Below are 23,696 nucleotides of genomic sequence, written 5' to 3'. Positions count from 1 at the left end.
CTCTTCCAGTGAAACCCGAGCACCTTGGAGGTTCACATCCCAGTACAGCTTCTCCTCCCGTTGGACAATACACATAATTGTCCAAGGGCAGATCTCGCCAGAGAAACTCCTAAAATATTCCTGCATTAAGGAAAGATGAGGAAGAACATTTTATATCCTCAAAAACAGAAGGAACATTAAAATTACCCACTACAACACACTGTTTTTGCATCTTTCCAGACTTTGCCTGCATATCAGTTCCTCTATTTCCTGATGTTCTACTGAGAGATGTTTAGTAAAGACCCATCGGTGATTGTATCTGTCTTATGGTTGAACTCTCCCCATATTGTAGAGATGCTTGACCTCCCCAATGTGTCCTCTCTGAATGCAGCTTTCAAATTCCCCAGATCAGTTATTAAGCTACCCCAACCACTTTTCCTCGCCCTTAAATCTGAAATATGGGAATTCTGAAAGATGGAGCTGCGAATTCTGTCTCTCTCAATCAAGTCTTCATAAAGGCAACAACATCACACTTCCATGTGCTGATGCACTCTCAAGGTCCAACTACCTGACCCACAACACTCTCTCCACTGAACTAAACAATTCAGATCCAGCTATCCCATCATGTTTATTTAGCCGGCCCTGCCAGCCTGTCTTACCATAAGCCTTATTAGCCCAAATTGCAACTTCCATCGACTAGACTGAAGATAATGTAGCTGGACAAGTGTTTGGAGTGTCAGTGGGAGAGCATTCTGGATATAAGGTCATCTGTCTTAGTTTTGGAAAGGGATGGCGATGCCCCGAGTATTGAGAACCTTAAGGCAGATATTAGTGTAAGACAGGGTCTGGATGAAGTGTGGGAACTGTCACTTGCAGCCATGCTACAGCTGAAGAGAGACTCTTAAAAGGGTGAACTCGAGAAGCTCAAGATGCTGGAAATCCAAAATGCTGGCGGAACTCCAAAGCAACTTACAAATGAGTTGCACGAGCTCAGCAGGTGAGGCAGCTTCAATGGGAATGAGTAAGAGGTCTGCCAGTCCAATAGGTCGGGACCTCGCCAGGGGTGTGTGGGTCTCTATTCAATGTATTCGGGTGAAATAGGAAAACATTGATGTTGACATGGTTACTTTAGACAATGTGACAGTGGTAGAAATGAAGTTCTTCAATAACCAAGGATTGAACTTGTTTCGAATTCAGAAATATGTGTGGGAATTTCACTGCCATGTCTGCTTCCTTAGCAAACAACATGAAGAACAGTGAATAACAAGTTTGCAGGCAATTTGTAGGGATTTACCAAATCCATGGTGCAGGGAAACTGAAGGGCTTTTTCTCTAAATATGGACTGGAAAAGCATTAACAGAGGCGACAGAGACGTGAGAGTTTTGTAAACTTCCTGATTCAACTATTCTGGTCCCAAATGAAAATTAACATCTTTGGAAATTGTTTATGGAACTGAATGGAGGCTGAATCATGGTTCTGGCCAAGATTTCTTATGTATCTGTTCAAGAGCTTCGAGTAATCAGATAAAATATGGGCTGATGCAATATTGATAATGTTTACAATATGTGTTTTCTTCGCCCTCTCCTCTGTTAAATGTGCATTTGTGTGATCCAATTCAGTCTGTAGTTAGGAATCCTCACAATCTCTTGAGCCCATGCGCTGTTCTGTGCTCCAGTCTTACTGAGACGATGTGCTTACCGATGTAGTGAGCTTCTCATCCAGACGGTCACAATTTAATTAATTGCAATATTGTTTATAGGTATTTTCAGTCCTTTCCAGCTTCCTTCCCAGAATCCCACAACCCTCGGTTTCCCTGTCCCAATTCCCATCTCTCACCCTTCCACAGTGTCCGTCACATAACACCGGCACACATGAATGTCAGTTTCTGCGGACTGAGCAGAGGATTTTGTCCCGAATCTCACCCTCACTAACACCGTCTCCTGATGGACTTCCCAGGATTATTGATTTGGAAATTAAACTGGGTAACAGTATCACTGTTTGAACTGAGGGAGTGCCGGTGTGAACAGAGTGGGGTTCATATGCTGCTCCGGCGTTGAACAGACTAGTTGGGGTGTTATCTGCTTTTCTCATTAAATGGAAACCGTCATTGTCATTCTCTGACGTGAACTTCAATTGACTCCCAACTCTAAAAATGATGACCTGTGGGATGTAAGAGAATTTAGAAAAGCGATTTAGGCTGAGGGCTGTTCCGGGGATTGGACGGCTGTAAGGGATTGATTTTCCGTTTCACGATAAAGAAAATGAAAAACAAAATCAGCTTTTCACTCTTCCAGATCATCTTATTTTCCACTCTGACCCCGGTGGAAGGAGCTTTAGTTGCAGAACCCAGAGAGGTGTGATCCCTTTCAGCAACCCCGCCCCCTAACTCTTCGAATTCTACCTCATAGTGTCCTCTGAAAGCTCTCCCTCCAGCAAACATTTTCCATGTGTGTCATTGTGCTATGTTGCAAACATTTATCTGGTCAAATTCACATGGCTCAACAACAATATGGCCCTACACAATATCAACCATTGGTGGAAACAACTGTTTCTTCACTTACCTTTCAGCTCACCGGGAATCGTCGGTATGGATTGATGGACCGGAACACAACCTGCTCGGATTAAAAAAATTAAGGAATTGAAAATTGTAAAATTATTAAGTGTGTGATGTTTGAATCCAAAATTAAATTAATATCTGGTATTATCTCACCATGTGCCTGTATTTCTTTCAGTATTTTGTCCAACTTTGGAACACCAATCCGCATTTTGACAAAGGTTTCCCACATCACCCTCCGGGCGCGGGAGCCTTTCTCCATCACCAGGCTCAGGAGGAGTTTAGAACTGTCCGCCCGCTCTCCCTTATCAGCGAGATCAGAGATTTTCTGTGAAGAGTAACAGTGAACATATTGGGGACTGACAGATTCACACAGAGAATGAGGAGTAAATGATGTGCTCTGTAACGGGATCACACTGAGCAGTCACCCGGACGGGTGCTGATCCTGTCTGGACACGGACTGTACATTCTGAGTGCAGAGAACACGGAGGGACATTCACCGTGAACCTGGTCTGCCAGTCAATGAGATCCTGGCTGGTCTGTGACCGCTTCATTGATGTGGCTCCAAATCCATAAATAATTCCTCACCGGATTTGATGGTGTAGAACAAAAATCAGAAAATAATGATCGCAGAGGAAGAAAGAAGTCAGGAGAGATTTTATAACAGTGAGCAGTTGCAGAGAAGTTGCAGAAAAGGTGACGTAATTCATCTCCTTAATCAACCTGTTCCAACATGACAGCGGATTACCGGCTGACACCTGACGCCTTTCCTTTGCCTTTTCCAGTGAAGGTTTATTCAGTGATTACACTTTACAACATGGCAGTATTCCCCGATCCACACTGTTTGCAGTTACAGATTGTAACACAATCATCTCCACCCAGAACAGAACACACTCCAGCTCCCGCGGCACCCACTGATGATGTCCCGGTTCTCAATGACATCCTGCCGTCACGCTGCACGGTCTTCCCAAACCGAAACCTCCTGTCATATTTCCATTTAGTACTGTAAACTCACACAACTGTTACCTGCTCAACTCAGTCTGAACACTGAGCAGCCACCCACCAGTCCGCGGGGTCTTTTCACCCCTTTCTATCACTGGTTCAGACTCACATGTTTGTAATTGCATGTACAGTATTTATTTTCCAGCTGTTTGTTTATCTAATTTCATATCCGATGAGTCAGAGTTCCGACACCCATCAGTCCTGTGATGTGTGAAAATTCAAACCCATTCTCCCTCCCACTCAGCCGATGTTCCTCTCCACTGAACTGATTCTCGGCCGTTAACGCCAGGCTCACTCCGTGCACCCCTCCTTCCATCGCCTGCTCCAGCCTGTCCCGGTAGAAATCCGTCAACTGCAGCAGCTGGAAATTGTTCCAGCTTGCCAGGAGCTCAGTGATCGCTGAGCTCGGATCTGTGAAGGAAAATGGGGAAACAATTGAATAAATTATCAACGTCCCATTAGACAGCAACTTTCTCTCAGGAAACTAAAATTGGTAAATTGGTCATGGAACACAATCCGAGATGGGAAGGGGTAGACAGGTGTGGGGCTGCGGATGAGGAGAATGGATGCGGCCAGGGGGTCGGAGAATCGGGGGTGTAGGAGGGGGTTTAGTTCCATCTGTTGAGCCTTCTTGGTCCCAGGAGTATATCTCTCTGTCTGGAAAGGACTCTGTTTATTCCTGAGAATATAGTAACCCATCACCATCACTCCCTGGTACTGCCCATCACGACCGCTTTGCTCTGAGTCACTGTCTGCCTGCCTGGTCAAACTCTTCCTCAGAAAATCTCTGCAATATCTCACAAAATGCAGGAGGTACTCAGCATGTCAGGCAGCATCTGTAGAGGAGAATAAACAATCAACGTTTCGGGCCAAGGCCCTTCATTGGGACTGAAAATGAAGGGGACAAAATTCCAGATATTGCCACATTACTTTCTATTCCTTGTGGTCCTGATCTTAAGCGTAAAATGTTTATTCCTCTCCATGGATGCTGCCTGACCTGTTGAGTTCTGCAAATGTTTTGTGTGTCTTTTTGCTGCCCAGAACTTTCAGCACCTGTGGAATGACTTGTCTTCTGGAGTAACTCGCTATTTTAATGTCCATCACAATCTGTTAGAGGAGCAGGAGCAGACGCTAACATACCCGTGTCCTTTCCCGATGTTGACGTCACTGGAACTCCTCCACTGCTCACATCTTGACCCTTTTTGACGACAGGAGTGACCAGTTTTTGCTGCTCTGTAACAAAAAAAAAATAAAAAAATAAAAAAAATAACGGAAGGGTCAAACGTTAATTGGGGTTTAAAGGAGAACACCGTTTTGTTTATAAACGGAGGCAAACACTTCCAAACATCTTGGGCCTGCCCACTGAAGCCTTGGCATGGCCTGGTCCACCTGCGCCCATCCACCCACAGTCACACAATGCACATTTCCGCTGTCTTCATGGATTGTACACTGGGCCAGGATTCTCCAGGGTATCTACTCGCCTTATTGCAGGCAATTCCCTTTTAGGGAGCAAACTTGCGTCCTGGACCGGGAGGGATGTGTTAACAGAAAGGCAAGGCAGGTTGAGCTGACAGCGCCCACTGCTTTGGTCCTCCTACCACTGGTGGCGCTGTGGTGAGTAATGGACAGCTATTACAGCAGTGTGGGGTGAAACATTTCTGCTGACCAATGGGACATCTATTGCTCTTGTCACTGAATTATACAGATATCTTAGTCAGAACTGATTCTCATCGTCTCCTTTCAGTTTAACATCGCCTGGCATTGACACCTATAGCAATATATGATTTGTTTCTACATAGAAACACTCTGACATCCCTATCAACGCAATCCCACCCACAGCATCAAGACATCTGGTCCTAAACCGTTACAGTTTCTCTAGCAGGACTTTAAGACCATAATTATCTTCAGTACTCCCATCAAAATTTCTTTGAGCATATCACCTGGTTATTATCAAATAGTTACATGGCACATTGTTAAACACAATGTAGGCGCCATACATCCAAAACAACATTTGGCAAAAAATCTTTGAAATAAATAAAACAAAATGCTGGAATTATTCAACAAGACAGAGAGTGTGTTAATATTTTTGGTGGAAGACCCTGTATCAGCACTGAGCTTGTGTGTCGGAGCCATGTACTGTTCTCTATCTACATTGTATTCTGTGTGGCGTATTTATGATGCTTCTTATGGTAACTAGCAACGCGGAGGGAATCAGTTACATATTCGTGCTTTGTTCCATGGGGTACACAGCTGGCGACTGACGGATGTCATATATTTTGTTATTATCCTCTCAAATATGCTGAACTTACACTTGGGTACACTTCAGTTACATCGCTTCACGATTGCATGTTTGCTGATTGCTAATAAAGAATGGAATACATATCACCGACATTTGTAACAATTATCACTGTAGCTGACGGGAGCCATGAAAATATAACAAACCTGTGGGGTCGCCAGCAACAGCAACTTGGTTTTGTTCGAATTCACCACCACATTCTCAACAGATGTTTCTCAATCTGCCGATCATTTAAAACATTCTGATGTACTTAATGAATATTTTGCTTCAGTATTCACAAGTGGAAAGGACTTTGGAAATTGTGGGCGTGACTTACAGCGGACTGAAATGCTTGAGTGTATAGACTTGAAGAAAGAGGATGTGCTGGAGCTTTTGAAAGTCTTTAAGTTTGATAAGTCGCCGGGACTGGATGAATTATACCCCAAGCTGCTGCGGGAACTGAGGGAGGAGATTGTTGATTGTTGATTAAATAAATAAAACAAAATGCTGGAATTATTCAACAAGACAGAGGGTATGTTAATATTTCAGGTGGAAGACCATGTATCGGAGCTGAGCCTGTGTGTCGGAGTCATGTATCTGTTCTCTATCTGCATTGTGTATTTATGATGCTTTTTTTTATGATCCGCATCAGCCGGGGTTTGGTAAACGCGGAGGGAATTAGTTACATATTTGTGCTGTGTTCCATGCGATACACAGCTAGGAACTGACCGATGTCATATATTTTATTATTATCCATTCAAATACGCTGAACTGACACTTGGCTACACTTCAGTTCCATTGCTTCGCGATTGTATGTTTGCTAATTGCTAATAAAGGATCGGATACATATCACTGTTGTTGCCAATACTGAAAGAAGAAGTGGAACATACTATGAAGAAAATGTGAAAGGGAAAATTATCGTGTCCAGATAACTTTCTGGTAAAACTGCATGAAGCGCTAGAAGATTTTGGTGTAGAAAAATTAAGACCTAGACTTCAAGACCTATACTTCTGTTTCATTGACTACACAAAAGCCTTTCACACAGTGAAACTCCAGGTCATCATGAAAATGCTTAAAGATGTTAATATCGACGGAAAAGATCTAAGAATTACTGGCAACAAAGTGCAGCCATACAGATAGACAACGAGATTGGTGAATATCAGCCAATAAAGCGAGGAGTCAGACAGGGTTGTGTTCTATCACCAGAGCTGTTCTCCCTGTACAGTGAAATCATCATGAGAACCATACAAGACCTACCTGGAATAAGCATGGGAGGATACAATATCAACAACCTCCGCTCAGTACTGATAGCAAACAGTGAAGTAAATTTAAAGAAACTAGCATCTACCATCAACACAGAGAGCGAAAGACTTGGCCTAACCTTAAACAAAAAGAAAGCTGAAGTAATGGTAATATCAAAGAAAGCTGATATCCAAACTGTGGGATCGTATTGGTAAACGAAATCCTGAAACAAGTTCACAACTTCAAGTACCTTGGATCATGGGTAACATCTGATGGCAAATGTGAAACAGACATAAAAGCAAGAATAGCAATGGCACGAACAGCATTTACAGAAATAAGAAACATCCTAACGAACAAGAAAATAATGATGGACATCCGCCTTAGAACTGTCAGCTGCTACATTCTCCCTATATTGCTGTATGGCTGCGAGTCATGGACCATCACAAATGCAATGGAAAACAGAATCAATGCAGCAGAGATGTGGTTCCTCAGAAGAATGCGATGCATATCATATACGGACAGGATAACCAACGAAGAAGTTCTGCAAAGAACGAAAAAAAGACGTACATTACTTTTAAAAAACTCAGAAAACAACCATCAAAGTTCTTTGGACTCTTCATGCGAAGAGAGACATTAGAACATTTAGGTACAACTGGAAAGCTGGAAGGAAGAAGAAGCAGAGGCAGACAGAGAATGAAAATTATAGTTGGATTAACATCATGGTTAGAAACAAGGGAGGCAACAACTACAATTCGGAGGGTCAGAGACCGTGATGGATGGAGAGACATGATCGCCCATGCCGAACGGTAAGGCACCTAAATAATAATAATAACATATCATCGACTTTTGTAATAATTATCATTGGAGTTGAGGGAACGTCATGCAAGTATAACATATCATTGGGGGTTGCCAGCAATGTCAAGTTGATTTTGTTAGAATTCACGCTACATTCTCAACAGATGTTTCTCAATCTGTAGGTTATTTTAAATATTAGATTATTAGATTACCTTAGATTATGAAGACACTCAGTCCTCGTTTATTGTCATTTAGAAATCATGCACTAAGAAATGATACATGTTGCTCCAGATGATATCACATAAAAAAGGACAAACCAAAGACTAACGCTGACAAGACCATATAATTATAACACATAGTTACAGCAGTGCAAAGCAATACCATAATTTTCTCTTCGGATCAAGAAGACAGCGGTATGAGGCTAAGGATTTCCAGCGAGAAGACATTTTATTTCCCGGAGTAGGAGAGAGGCCAGACTGCGCAGGCGGGTGACGTCAGCCGGTTGAGCGCGAACAGTTCAAAAAGAAAACCGCTATATCCTGCGGGCAGTGTCGGAGCGGGCTGCGGAGTGAGAGGGTGCAGAGTGAAAGGGCTTTGGCTCAACGGACTTCGACCGTTGAGTCTCACAGTAACGGAGTAAGTTACAGTTTTCTGGTATTTAATACAAACAGTAGCATTAGAGGTATGCATCTAGCATTAGTGTTGTGCTTGGAGTGCCAGGTGTGGGGACCCTGGGAGACCCGCAGCCTCCCCAAGGATACATGTGCACCAGGTGCACTGAGATGAGGCTCCTGAAGGACCGTGTTAAGGAGCTGGAGATGGAAATTGATGACCTTTGGCTAATTAGGGAAAGTGAGGAGCTGATAGGTACTACCTATACAGAGGTAGTGGATAGCACCCCTGTGACAGTCCCCCTCAGAAATCGATATATTGTTTTGGATACTGTTGAAGAGGCAGACCTGACAGAGGAGGACCACAGTGAACGAGACTCTGGCATTCTGCCCAGTGCCGAAATCAAGAGAGCAAGAAGAAATACGGTAGTTATAGGGGATTCCGTCATAAGGGGGATGGACAAGAGATTCTGCGAGCCGGACAAGGATACCCGGATTCTGTGTTGCCTCTCTGGTGCCAAGGTACGGGATGTCTCAGATCGAGTCCCGAGTATTCTGAGGAGAGAGGGCCATGGTACATGTTGGTACATGTTGGTACCAATGACATAGACAGAAAAAGACAGGAGGCCCTGAAGAAAGGTTACTGGGAGCTAGGAAGAAAATTGAAAAGTCGGACCTCCCGAGTAATAATATCAGGATTGCTGCCTGAGCTGCACGCTAATGATGCTAAGAATAGCAGAATTAAGCAGCTGAATGTGTGGCTAAGTAACGGGTGCAGGGGGCAGGGCTTCAAATTCTTGAATCATTGGGATGTATTTTGGGGAAGGTATGACTTATACAAAAAAAGATGGATTACACCTGAACTCAAAAGGCAGTAATATCCTGGCGGGATTGTTTAATATAGCTCTTAGGGAGGGTTTAAACTAAGTCGGCAAGGGGAAGGAAACCAATCTGTTAGGATCGAGGAAGAGGAAAATAGAAATAAGTCAAAAATACTGTGCAGCAAAGATGGCAAGAAGGACAGGCCGGTAAATGTACAGGATAATTTGCTGCAGAATAGAAATATAGCAAAATCGGCAGCAGATACTGATCTAAATGTACGGTACTTAAATACACGCAGCATTAGAAATAAAGTGGATAACCTTGCTGCACAGCTGCAGGTTAAAAGATATGACATTGTGGCCATCACCGAGTCATGACTAAATGATGGATGTGATTGGGAGCTGAATATCCAAGGATACACAGTGTATAGGAAAGAAAGGAAGGTAGGTAAAGGAGGTGGCGTGGCCCTGGTGGTAAGTAACAATATCAAAACAATAGAAAGAAGGGACATAGGATCTGAAGAGGCAGAATCCTTATGGGTGGAATGAAGAAATGGCAAGGGTAAAAAGACACTAATAGCAGTTATATACAGGCCTCCAAACAGCAGCCGGGATGTGGACTACAAGTTGCAGCTGGAAATAGAAAACGCGTGTCAGAAGGAAAATGTCAAGATAATTATGGGGGATTTTAATATGAAAGTGGATTGGGAAAGTCAGGAGGCCTTCACCTCCGGAGATTCCGGACCACACAGTTACAGCGGCAGCGAAGTGGACGTTTCAGAAGTTTCTCCAGATGTTCCGCCGTGTTTTCACGTGTCTCCATCAAATCAGAATTGTTCACGGTACCCTACTTAACACATACAGATATCATTCACCGCAGAGGCCGCGCACGCTGCGTCACGCCGCCATCTTCTCCTCCGTCCTGAGGAGAATTCCACATCCTGCGGAATATTCTGAGGTATTTGAGTGTATAGGCATTAAGAAAGTGTATGTGCTGGAGCTTGTGAAATGTATTAAGTTAGATATGTCGCAGGACTGTAAGAGATATACCCCAGGCTACCATGGGAAGCAAGGAAGGAGATTGCTCAGCCTCTGATGATGATCTTTCCATTATCAATATGATGGGGAAAATACTAGCGAATTGGAGGTTTGCAAATATTGTTCCCTTGTACAAGGAAGAGTCTAGAGATAACCCAGTAAATTATAGAGCAGTGAATCTTACTTCAGTGATGGGCAAGTTGTTAAAGAAGATTCTGAGAGGCAGGATTTATGAGCATTTGGAAACAAATAATCTGATTAGGGATTGTCAACTTCGCTTTATCAAGGGCAGGTCATGCTTTACGGACCTGATTGAACTATTTGAGGACGCAACAAAACACTTTGATGAAGGTAGAGCAGCGGATGTGGCGCCTATGGATTTCAGGAAGGCATTTGACAAGGTTCCCCAGGCAAGGCTCCTTCAGAAAGTAATGAGGCATGGGATCCAATAGACGTTGCTTTGTGGATCCAGAATTGGCTGCTCACAGAAGGCAAAAGATAGTTGTAGATGGTTCGAATTCTGCATTCAGAACGGTGACCAGGGGTATCAAATTTCAAGACAGAATATAGTATTAATGGTCAGACTCTTGGCAGTGTGGCGGATCAGAGGGATCTTGGGGTTTGTGTCCATAAGACACTCAAAGCTGCTGTGGAGGTTGACAGTGTTGTTCAGAAGGCGTATGGTGTGAGTGCTTTCATCAGCTGTGGGATTGATTTCGAGACCTGTGAGACAGAAACAGAAACACAGAAACCCTAAAGCATAATACAGGCCCTTCGGCCTAGAATGCTGTGCGTACATGTATTTACTTTAAATATTCCCCGGGGTTACCCACAGCACTCTATATTTCCAAGCTCCATGTCCCTATCCAGGAGACTCTTAAAAAACCCTATCGTATCCGTGTCCACCACCGTCGCTAGCAGACTATTCCACGCACTCACCACTGTGTGTAAAAAAAAACTTACCCCTGACATCTCCTCTGTACCTACATCCAAGCACCTTAAAATTGTGGCCTCCCGTGTTAGCCATTTCAGCCCTGGGGAAAAAAAAGCCTCTGACTATCCACATGATGCTTAAAGCCATATAAGACCATAGTTAGACCTCACTTGGATACTGTGTTCAGTTTTGGTCACCTCACTACAGGAAAGATGTGGACACCGTAGAGAGAATGCAGAGGAGATTTACAAGGCAGTTGCCTGGATTGGAGAGTGTGCCTTATGAGAGTACGGTGAGTGAAATTGACCTTTTCTTCTTGGAGCGATGGATGATGAGAGGTGACCTCATAGAGGTGTATAAGATGATGAGGGGCATTGATCTTGTAGATAGACAGAGGCTTTATCCAAGTTCTGAAATGGCTAGCACGAGGGGTCATATTTTAAGGTGCTTGGAATTAGGTACAGAGGGATATCATGCAGATACAGGTGGGTGCATGGAATGCATTCCCAGCAAGATAGTAGATGCGAACACAATAGGGTCCTTTCAGAGACTCTTAGATACGTATACAGACCTTAGAAAAATAGAGGATTATACTGTAGGACAATACTGGACATTTTCTAGAGTAGGTTACATGGTCAGCACAACATTGCTGGCTGAAGGACCTGTAATGTGCTGTAGATTTCTATGTTCTCTCTTTTCATGTTTTATTGTTTCACAACGTTCAATGACATTTGATTTAATGTGTCTTTTCTGACAATGATCAACATAAAATACTTACGTAAGTCAATGTGAAAACATCTATTTAAAGTGATCTAACTCAATTCCAAATATAAAACGCAAAATAATTGATTGTATAAATATTCATCCTCTTTTAATGTGACACCAAATCAACACTGTTGCAGCCAATTGGTTTTATAAGTCACATGATTAGTTAAATAAGATCTGTTTTTGGACACCTGTGTGCAGTCAAGTTGTTTCAACCGATTGTAGTAAAATACACCTGTATCTGGAAGGTCCAACTGCTGCTGAGTCAGTATCCTGGCAAAAAAAAAAAAACCCGAAAACAAAAGAACACACCAAGCAGCTCCGCAAAAAGGTTATTGAAAAGCTTAAGTCAGGAGATGGATATAAGAAAATGTCCAAGTCACTGAATATCCCTTGCAGTACAGTTAAGTCAATCATCAAGAAATGGAAAGAAAATGGCACAGCTGTAAATCTGCCTGGAGGAACTGTCCTCAGAAACTGAGCAACAGTGCAATAAGAGGACGGGTGAGGGAGGCCACCAAGAGACCTATGACAACTCGTGAGGATTTACAAGCTTCAGTTGCTGGGATTGTAGAGACTGCGCAGACAATAACTGTTGCCCGGGCGCTTCACCAGTCACAGATTTATGGGAGAGTGGCAAACACAAACGCACTGTTGAAAAGAGAAAACTCACATGAAATTTCGGCCAGAGTTTGCCAGAAGGCATCTGGGAGACCCTGAAGTTCGAAGGTCTGATTAACTCAAAATTGAGCTTATTGGCGCTCAGTCTAAATGCTATATTTGGTGTAAGCAAAACACCACACTAGAGACTAGAATACTACAGCACAGTACAGGACTTTCGGCCCTCATATATTCCTAAAAAAAGTGTACTAAACCCAGACTACTCCGTAACCCTCTATTTTTCTTCCATCCATATGCCTATTCAAGATGCTCTTAAATATCCCTAATGTTTTAACCTCCACCACCATCCCTGGCAAGTCAATCCAGGCACCCACAACCCTCTGTGTAAAAAACTTACCCCTGATGTCTCCCCTAAACTTCCCTCCCTTAACTTTGTACATATGACCTCCGGTGTTTGCAATTCGTGCCCTGGGAAGCAAGTACTGACTATCCACCCTATCTATGCCTCTCATAATCTTGTAGACCTCTATCAAGTCCCCTCTGATCCTTCCATGCTCCAAAGAGAAAAGTCCCAGCTCTGCTAACCTTGCCTCATAGACGTGTTTTCCAATCGAGGCAACAACCTGGTAAATTTCCTCTGCACCCTCTCCATAGCTTCCACATCCTTCCTCTAATGAGGTGACCAGAACTGTACACAATACTCTCACTGTGGTCTCACCAGAGATTTGTAGAGTTACAACATGACCTCTCTACTCTTGAACTCAATCCCCCTATTAATGAAGCCTAGCTTCCCACAGGCCTTCTTAACTGTCCTATCAACCAGTATAGCAACCATGAGTGATGTATGGATTTGAACCCCAAGGTCCCCCTGTTCATCCACACTCTTACTTAACCGACCATTAACCCTGTACTCAATCTTCTGGTTTGTCCTTCCAACATACATCACCTCACACTTATCAGGTTTGAACTCCATCTGCCACTTTTCTGCTCCACTCTGCATCCTGTCTATATACTCATGTGACCTTCGACAACCTACAGCTCCTGCCACTTCTCCAATCTTCGTGTCATCGGCAAACTTACTCACTCATCCTTCTGCCTCTTCATCCCGGTCATTTATGAAAATCACAAAGAGCAGGGGTCCCAGGACAGATCCTTGCAGCACTCCACTAGTCACCGACCTCCAGGCAGAATACTTTCCTTCCACAACTACCCTCTGCTTTCTTCCTGTAAGCCCTTTTTTATCCAAACAGCCAAAGTTCCACTGATCCCATGCCTCATGACTTTCTGGATGAGTCTCTCGTGGGGGACCTTGTCAGATGCCTTGCCAAAATCCATGTAGTCCACATCTACCGCCCTACCCTCATCAATTTCTTTTGTTACCTCTTCAAAAAACTCCATTAAGCTCGTGAGGCACGACCTTCCCTTCACAAAGTCATGTTGACTATCCTTGAGTAGACTGTACTTCTCCAAGTGCTCGTAGATCCTATCATTAAGAATCCTTTCCAATAGTTTGCAGACCACCGACGTAAGACTCACCGGTCTATAGTTCCCAGGTTTCTCCCTATTACCTTTTTGAAACAAGAGAACTACATTTGCCATTCTCCAATCCTCTGGCACCTCCCCTGCAGCCAAAGAGGATTCAAAGATGATAGTTACTGTTCCAGCGATCTCTTCTCTCACTTCCCACAACAACCTGGGGTATATCACGTCCGGCCCTGGGGACTTAGCGATCTTGATGTTTTTAACAAGATCCAACATTTCTTCTTCCTTAATGTCGACATTGCCCAGCGCACAGGCCTGTTATATTTGACCTCACCCTGATCAAGGTCTTTTTCACTTGGGAATACTGAAGCAAAGTATTCATTTAGGACCTCCCCACCCTCCTCCGCCTCCAGGTACCTGTTGCCTTCTTTGTCCTTTAGCGGCCCCACCTTCATTCTTGTCATCCTTTTGTTCTTCACATACACAGCACGCCTTGGGGTTCTCCTTAATCCTACGTGCCAAGGCCTTCTCATGCCCCTTTCGAGCTCTCCTAAGTCCTTTCTTAAACTCCTTCCTGGCTACCCTATATTTCTCATGAGCCCCTCCTGCTTCCTGCTTCTTATATCTAACATATGCTTCCCTCTTCCTCTTGACGCGTTGTCTAATGTGTTTCGTCAGCCACGTTTCCATTTTCCTGCCTTTTTTTCCTTGTCTCAGTGGGGCAAACCTATCCTGAACCCAGCACAAGTTGTCCCTAAACTTCCTCCACATTACTTCTCTGCTTTCACCCTGTTTCACATCTGTTTCCAAATTACTCTTGCTAGTTCCTGCCTCATCCCTTCATATTTAGCCCTTCCCCAGTTAAGCACTTTCCCATTTTGTCTGTTTTTATCCTTTTCCATAGCTATGCTGAAGCTAAGGGAGTTGTGGTCACTCTCACCAAAATGCTCCCCCACCAAGATGTCTGCCACCTGACCAGGTTCATTACCGAGAACTAGATCCAGTATGGCCTGTCCTCTCGTCGGCCGGTCCACATACTGTGTCAGGAATCCTTCTTGAACACCCCTGACAAATTCAGCCCCATCTATCCCCCTTGCAGTCAGGAGGTGCACATCGTCAAAATCACAAGATTCCTACCATGAAGCATCATGATGTGGGGACATTGCACAAGTAGAAGGCCCTGGAAGGCTTGTGAAGGTAGAGGGTAAAATAAATGTAGCAAAAAACAGGGAAATCCTGGAAGGAAATCTGAGGTAGTCTGCAGGAGAACTGCGACTTGGGAAAAGATTTTTTCAGCAGCAAAATAACCCCAAGCGTAAAGTCAAAGCTATAGAGGAAGAGCTTAAAAACAACAAAGTTAATGTCCTGGGGAGGCTAAGTAAGGGTCCAGACCTCAATCCAACTGAAAATTTTTGGCTGGACTTGAAATGTTCTGTTCACTAACGATTCCCACGCAATTTGACAGAACTTTAGCAGTTTTGGAAAGAATGGGGAAAAATTGCAGTGTCCAGATGCACAAAGCTGATAGAGACCTATCCGCACAAGTCAAGCCTGTAATTGCTGCCAAAGTGTCATCTACTAAATAGGACTAGACATGCGGGATGTGTATACTATTTATCTATAGTATAAAATTATATATAAATAAATGCCAATAAATCTCACGACATATATCTGTGATAGTAAGCCTGTTTCTAATTCTGAGAAGTTTTATCTGACTGTTGCGTATTTTTGTTTATGTCTGTTAATCCTCTTCCTCATACTGTGGTAGGTAATGTTAATTTAAGTGCACTGGACTGTTATTTCAGTCCTTTTTTTTAGTAAGTTTTCCAGATCGGTTTCAGACCAAGATATTATGCCAAAAGAATACGTTAATATAGGCAGAGCGAACATGTTTATTGCCTTTGTTATATTGTTACTATTCAGCTCAGTTTGGCAGATTTTCTTAAGCTTTGAAGGAAATTCTGTTGAAACAGTTCTCTTTATCACATGATGATCAATTTTCTTTGTTTGTTGATATCCTTAGTATCGTTATGTTTCATATCCATCCATCTGTTGTATTGAATGCTGATGCTTTGTCATACGCTATAAGCTCTACAATATTTCTTGTAATTTTTAATGTTCTGTACTTTTCTAGTCTAAAGCTCACGTTTAAATCTTTGGACATCAGTTCCATTATTTGAATTAATTGTTTTAGCTTTACTGATGCAAGAGTGAATAATTTCAAATCATTCTGTACAGTAGATGTGTCAAGGTATACTTCATTTGTTTTTTTTTCCCCTGCTTTAATATCCGATTTTTGTCCGATTCAGTAAATTAGAGAGCGGATTTAAGGCTAGACTAAACCATAGCAGGCGTTGTGTTTTGCTCTGGAAAATGCCTCCATTTATTTTGAAAACAGTAGTTGTTCCTTTGAGGTTGTTAATAGGGTGATTACTGTCTGCCAATGCTTCAGATGTTCTAAGTATCAGGTGTATATATTAGGAAGTTCTTTTAACCGTGAATGAGGGACAGAATCAAATGGTTGTTGATAGACAATATAAAATTTAAAGATTTCTGCTTTCCCCAAGACTTGATATAGAATTAGATAATATATTACCAATTGTTTCTTAAATCTGTTCATACATTAACAGTATTCTTTCTGCTCTTCTGTAAGTATATTGTGGTTCGCTAAGTGAGTGGTTATTAGATATGACATGCACAATGTTACAATTTTAAATATAAAATTGTCTCATTATTATTAAGAGCTAATAAGAACATTGAATAGTGACCATTCAATAGTCTTATAAAATGCAGAATTAGAGATGTCCTTTTGGCTGGCGGTTCTTACATTCAGCCTTTGATATCTTCTGCCCCACGGGAGTATGGAAGAGAGAGTTTTGCGGTGGGTTAGGGTTCAGCAAACAAGGCTTTGGGTGGGGGAAGTAGTGTTTTGCTAACTGGATGGAGTACTTCCAGGAGGTGACAAATGAAGTTACACAGTGGATATTGTCTACTCGGATATTAGTCGGGTGTTTGACAAGGTCCCACATCGGAGTCTCATACAGAAAATTAACATGCTTGGGAACTGTGGTAAAATGGCCTTTTGGATTCATAGTTTTCTTCTTCATAGCAGACAGTTGGTAATGAGGGTTAACCTGGCTGACGATCTTTGACCAGTGATTATCCACAAGGAACCACACTGGTATCAGCCATATATGTCCCCCTCTCCAAAAGTGGCCTCAAAAACCTACCCAACAATGCTCTTGGAATTATTTTACCATAAGGACCACTTTACCAGAAACCAAGCCCTCCCACCCCACCCACTCACCTCTTTCAATTTAGGATTGGAATAAATGTTGGGGCTGTCAATGAGAGTCGCTTCCCAGAGATGCTCTCAGCATCCTGGCGAAAACATTTCCCTGAATTCATATCCCAGAAATGCTCTTTTATCTGGACAGCTGCATTTCCTCTAATGCACATCCTGGAAATCCTCGGAAGAGGTAATAGATTTCCTGTAGTGGGATAGCGGGTGCCCCACTACACCACATGTACCACAGCCACACATTTCCCCTCTCCCCTGACCATCCCTCCAACAAGGCCTCACATTTACCCTCCTCCCTGCCACATTCTGTGAACACATCACCCTCAGATTTTACTCACTGATTCCTTGCTGTTGGCTTGACAATTCTGTATTTAACGAGGCAGTCGACTTACTTGTGCCGGTGCCAGGATCCTGAGCAGCGTCTCTGGGCTGACAGACAGTCGCCTCACTTGTACTGGTTCCAGGGTCCTGCTCTGTGTCTCTGACGTCACTGTCTCTGGGCTGACAGACAGTCGCCTCACTTGTACTGGTTCCAGGGTCCTGCTCTGTGTCTCTGACGTCACTGTCTCTGGGCTGACAGACAGTCGCCTCACTTGTACTGGTTCCAGGGTCCTGCTCTGTGTCTCTGACGTCACTGTCTCTGGGCTGACAGACAGTCGCCTCACTTGTACTGGTTCCAGGGTCCTGCTCTGTGTCTCTGACGTCACTGTCTCTGGGCTGAATTTGCTCTCCCTCCTCTGCGGCCGGACCACATTCAACTGAGACATTGTTCTCAATCTGACCCTGCTTTGGTGCATTGTTTCCGGTGTCCCAATCATCTTCACTCGATGAACCGCCTCGTGAAAACCTCTTGAGTGCTTTCCTCAGCCGATTTAATTTCCCGCCTGAGATAAATGACGAATTACAAGTTATACTAGACTGATTTAGAGCTCAGCAAAACAAGGATTCACAAAGGGTGGCTACAATAAGACCATAAGATATAGGAACATACTTAGGCCATTTGGCCCATCGAATCTGCTCTGCCATTCAATCATGGCTGATCTTTTTTCTCGTCCTCAATCCCATTTCTCGGCCTTCTTCCCATAACCTTGGATGCCCCACATACTCGCCTTACACTTTGACATACAGTATCCTGTCTCCTGGGTCACAGACTGACCATTGCCTTGATACGCACACTGTCCAGTCCCCTGGTTCGCAGACTGACCTTTCCCTTAAGACGCACACTGTCCTGTCCCTTGGAGGAATCTTGTCTGTACCCTTTCCATCATAATGACATCCATTCTGTGCCCTATCTACGTGTATAAACTGCTCCAGGGAATCGTGCATCTGTACCCTTAGTCCCCCTCGTTCTACAACAATGTTCAGGGCCTTACAATTTACAATACAACTCCTGCCCTGGTTTAACTTTACAAAGTGAACGCACTCCTTGGAGCACTTTCCATGTTCGACTCAGTCTCCTTGTGAGTTTACATAACCCCACTATACCACCAAGTTTGACGTCATCCACAAACTATCGAACGACATTAATTTTATCTACGAAGTCTTTAATTGAAAGAACAAACAGTGGACCCAACAACCACCCACACCACAGTTACAAGCCTCCAAACTGACTAGCCCTCTATTATTAACCATCTGATTCCTTCCAGCTTGCCAGCTCCGTATCCAGTCGGCTGTTTCGCCCGCAAGAAAATGAATCTCAGGGTTTTTTTTTACGGTGACATACATGTACTTTGATTATAAATTCGCAATGAACTTTGAACTTTTAATACTCCAAAGATTACAGGTAGACAATGTGTGGAGTCGACAGCATGTTTACCGTCATTAGCTGCAGCACAGAATACAGGCGCAGAAAGATCTTGTGACAAGGTTATAAACTGTTGGTTGGACCAGGTGGAATAGCGTGTGCGTTCTGGTAACAATACTACAGGATGGTTATATTAGTACTGGAGAGATTGCAGATTGAATATTCAATTACAAAATATTTAATCGGATGAGAACATATTCTGCCTCAGAGAAAATCATCTTCCTTCATAGATGTTGCCTGATCTGCTGAGATCCCCTATCATTTTCTGTGTTATCCGCTTTAGTTCCCCTCTGGAAACGCCGTCTGAATCACATTAATCCTACTCACCAATGACATTGCATTGTCCCGATAGCTTTCTTTGATTCCATGTTTGTCTCCTGTTGTTTTATATTTCCTGTGCCATCGAAGCTCCTTAAACTTTTTTTTTGAGAGACCCACGTTCACCATTTGTCCACAGACCTGTCATTCATTGGGGTATTAAAACATCGAAGCAGACCACACATTTATCTACAACGAGCTACATCCTGATTCTCAGCTATTCTCGGCTCGGCTGCAGAAAACAGATTTCAGAAACACACCTCAGCCTCATCTCCTTCGCACAGCAGTCATGAAAACCAGGCGGGAGTTGATAGCTACCCTTCCAAAACCTGCAATGTTGTGTTATCACACAATCTCTGAAATCCCTGAAATGCTCCAATCATCTGGCTCTGAATTGTGTAAATGAAAGTTGGAGATGTCTGTCACCTCTAAACAGGCCCTGGTGTGCAACAAACCCTGAACCTGGACTTTTACATAACAAACAACACAACACCGCTGTCACATTCCTGTATGTTTGACTCTCAACCACCTGATTCAGGGTCTCTGGCTCCTTTCACTCAGGTGAAGCTTTGCATGGTGAGCAGAGTGATTCGACCATTATTGGTGTCAGGTCCCTGCGCTGGGACTGTTGGACTGATCGATTACACAAAGCCGCTTTACCAGTGGCATCAATGACACTGCTTGATGAAACTTTTCTCTGCCCTGTTAGCGTCTGTGTAAGTTTCTTCATCTGAGGTATTGTGCACCACAGGACAGAGGTTTAATTATAAAGAGCCCAGTGAACATACCTGTAGCCATTCTGATTCTGACTGACGATTGTTGATTGTTGTCGTCTTGTTTACACTTTGGTCGCGGTGCAGGACAGCTCCACCTGCTGGTGATGCCCTGAATTACACACAACAAGCAGACAGTGAGTCAGAGAGAGTAGGATTACTTTGCAAATGTGAGAGTATCACCATCCTCTGCATCAGAGCAGCAGTTCGCTTAGGGAGCAAACATTCCCTGTTAACATCAAGTCCCACACCACGTCTGTATGTTTGTCCAGTGATATCTGGCGCATCCTACTGACAGAATCACAGAGCAACAGAGCGCAGACACCGACCCTTCAGCACAATGGGACAATGACAACCACAGTGCCCACAGAGATGGTCCCAATTTCCTGTGTTTGGCCCATTTCCCTCCTGGCCTCTTCACTCCACCTACACATCCCAACTGCTTCTGGAATTATACAATTGTGCCTGCCTCATCCACTTCCTCTGGCACTTCCCACCACATTATCACCAGCCTCTGTATGCAACCGTTGCTGCTTGTGTTGGCTTTACAATTTATTTACCATTCCTCTGCCATTCAGATCCCCTATAAGCTACGATAATCTTCACTGTGAGCACCATCTACTAATTTTGTGTCATCTGTGAACTTACTGATCAAGCCTTGTACATTCACATCCAAATGTGTGTAGGATAGTAACTGTTCGGGAACCTGGTGGTATGCGTCTTGAGACACCTGTACTTTGTAGCTGATGGCAGCAGTGAGAAAAATGTATTGCCTGGGCAGTGAGGATCTTTGATGATAGATGCTGCCTTTCTACAGCAACATTTCATCTAGATGTGTTCAATGGTTAAGACCCGTGACATATTGGCCAAGTCCACTAACTTTTGTAGGATTTTCTGCTCAAAGGCATTGGTGTTCCCCGACCAGTCTATAATGCAGCCAGTCATCAGACCTTCCATCACACATCTGCAGAGGTTTGCCAACGTTTGCCAACAAAGATCTTGTTCTAGATGCTGTTGAGGGGGAGGATCTGACGGGGACGCCCAGGGTGACCGGGTCTCTGGCACTGAGCCTGGCGCTGTTGTGCAGGAGGGAAGGAGGGAGAACAGAAATGCGGTTGTCGTAGGGGATTCCACAGTCAGAAGAACGGACAGGAGATACTGTGAGCCTGATAGAGATAACTGCGTGGTGTGTTGCCTCCCAGGTGCCAGGGTACAGGATGTCTCGGATCGGGTCCTGAATATTCTAAAGGGAGAGGGTGAGCAGCCAGTTGTCTTGGTACATGTTGGTGCCAATGACATAGATTGGACAAGGGAGGAAGTCCTGAAGAGAGATTTCTGGGAGTTAGGAAGGAAGCTGAGAAGCAGGACCTCCAGGATAGTAATCTCGGGATTGCTACCTGTGCCACGTGCTAGCGAGGGCAAGAATAGTCGGATCAGGCAGATGAATGCGCGGCTGAGAGACTGGTGCAGGGGGCAGGGCTTCAGATTCTTGGATCATTGGGATCTCTTCTGGGGGAAGTATGACCTTTTCAAAAAGGACAGGTTAAACCTGAACCCGAAGGGGACCAATATCCTGGCGGGAAAGTTTAATAGAGCTGTTAGGGAGGGTTTAAACTAATTTGGCGGGGGTTGGGAACCGGAATGATAGAGCGGAGGAAGGGGAAATAAGAAATAAATCTAAGATAGTGAGCAGTAAAGATGTCAGGAAAGACAGACTGGTGATGGGGCAAATTTGTAGCCATTGGGATGAGCTGTAGTGCAATAAAGTTGCAGTGAAATCAAAGCGAAAAGTACCAAATACTGGTCTTATGCTGTTATACTTAAATGCACGCAGCATAAGGAATAAGGTGGATGATCTTTTCATACAGTTACAGATTGGCAGGTATGATACTGTGGCCATCACTGAGACATGGTTAAAGGATGCATGTCTCTGAGAGCTGAACGTCCAAGGATACACTGTGTATTGGAAGGATAGGAAGGTAGGCAGAGGGGGAGGTGTGGCTGAATTAGTAAGAAATGATATTAAATCATTAGAAAGAGGTGATATAGGATCAGAAGGTGCAGAATGTTTATGGATTGAGTTAAGAAATAGCAGGGGTAAAAGGATCCTAATGGTAGTTATTTATAGGCCTCCAAACAGCTGCAGTAATGTGGACTACAAATTACAACAGGAAATTCAAAAGGCTTGTCAGAAGGGCAGTGTTATGATAATTGTGGGGGATTTTAACATGCTGGTGGATTGGGAAAATCAGGTCGGCACTGGATCTCAAGAGAGAGAATTTGTAGAATGTCTGTGAGATGGCTTTTTAGAACAGCTTGTTGTTGAGCCCACTAGGGGATCGGCTGTACTGGATTGGGTACTGTGTAATGAACCGGAGGTGATTAGAGTGATTGAGGTGAGGGAACCCTTAGGAGGCAGTGATCATAACGTGATTGAGTTCACTGTGAAATTTGAAAAAGGAGAAGCCGAAATCTGATGTGTCAGTATTTCAGTGGAGTAAAGGAAATTATAGTGACATGAGAAAGGAACTGGCCAAAGTTGACTGGAAAGGGACACTGGCGGTAAGGACGGCAGAACAGCAGTGGTTGGAGTTTATGCGGGAAGTGAGGAAGGTGCAAGACAGGTATATTCCAAAAAAGAAGACATTTTCGAATGGAAAAAAGGATGCAACCGTGGCTGACAAGAGAAGTTAAAGCCAACGTTAAAGCACAGGAGAAGGCATTCAAGGAAGCAAAACTTAGTGGGAAGACAGGGGATAGGGAAGTTTTTAAAAGCTTACAAAAGGAAACTAAGAAGGTAATGAAGAGGGAAAAGATGAACTATGAAAGGAAGCTAGCAAATAATATCAAAGAGGATACTAAAAGCTTTTCCAAGTATATAAAGAGTAAAAGACAGGTGAGAGTAGACATAGGACCGATAGAAAATGATGGTGGAGAAATTGTAATGGGGGATAAGGAGATGGCAGAGGAACTGAACGAGTATTTTGCATCAGTCTTCACTGAGGAAGACATCAGCAGTATACCGACACCCAAGGGTGGCAGAGAAGAGAAGTGTGCGCAGTCACAATTACGACAGAGAAAGTACTCAGGAAGCTGAATAGGCTAAAGGTAGATAAATCTCCCGGACCAGATGGAATGCACCCTCGTGTTCTGACGGAAGTAGTTGTGGTGATTGTGGAGGTATTAGCGATGACCTTACAAAAGTCGATACTTTCTGGCTTGGTTCCAGAGGAGTGGAAGATTGCAAATGTCACTCTGCTACTTAAGAAGGGGGCAAGGAAGCAAAAAGGAAATTATAAATCTGTTAGCTTGACATCGGTGGTTGAGAAGTTGTTGGAGTCGATTGTCAAGGATAAGGTTATAGAGTACCTGGAGGCATAT

The 23,696-nt window shown here is 43.7% G+C and overlaps 1 protein-coding gene across 1 annotated transcript in view; it reads right to left on the bottom strand.

The window, feature by feature from the left end:
- The window catches only part of LOC140208448 (NACHT, LRR and PYD domains-containing protein 3-like), a 41,136-nt gene extending 20,709 nt beyond the window's left edge, over window positions 1-20,427 (bottom strand). The window contains exons 1-6 of the mRNA XM_072277137.1: window positions 20,331-20,427; window positions 17,813-18,304; window positions 4,676-4,768; window positions 3,781-3,946; window positions 2,690-2,862; window positions 2,541-2,591 (exon numbers count right to left, since the gene is read on the bottom strand). Of these exons, the coding sequence (XP_072133238.1) occupies window positions 2,541-2,591; window positions 2,690-2,862; window positions 3,781-3,946; window positions 4,676-4,768; window positions 17,813-18,304; window positions 20,331-20,340 (985 nt within the window). The 5' untranslated portion in view covers window positions 20,341-20,427. The remainder of the gene's footprint in view (window positions 1-2,540; window positions 2,592-2,689; window positions 2,863-3,780; window positions 3,947-4,675; window positions 4,769-17,812; window positions 18,305-20,330) is intronic.
- Between the last annotated feature and the right edge of the window lie 3,269 nt (window positions 20,428-23,696).

The sequence above is a fragment of the Mobula birostris genome, chromosome 13 (assembly GCF_030028105.1).
Source record: "Mobula birostris isolate sMobBir1 chromosome 13, sMobBir1.hap1, whole genome shotgun sequence".
In the NCBI taxonomy this organism is placed as follows: domain Eukaryota; kingdom Metazoa; phylum Chordata; class Chondrichthyes; order Myliobatiformes; family Myliobatidae; genus Mobula; species Mobula birostris.
This window is presented reverse-complemented; position numbering and strand designations above follow the sequence as displayed.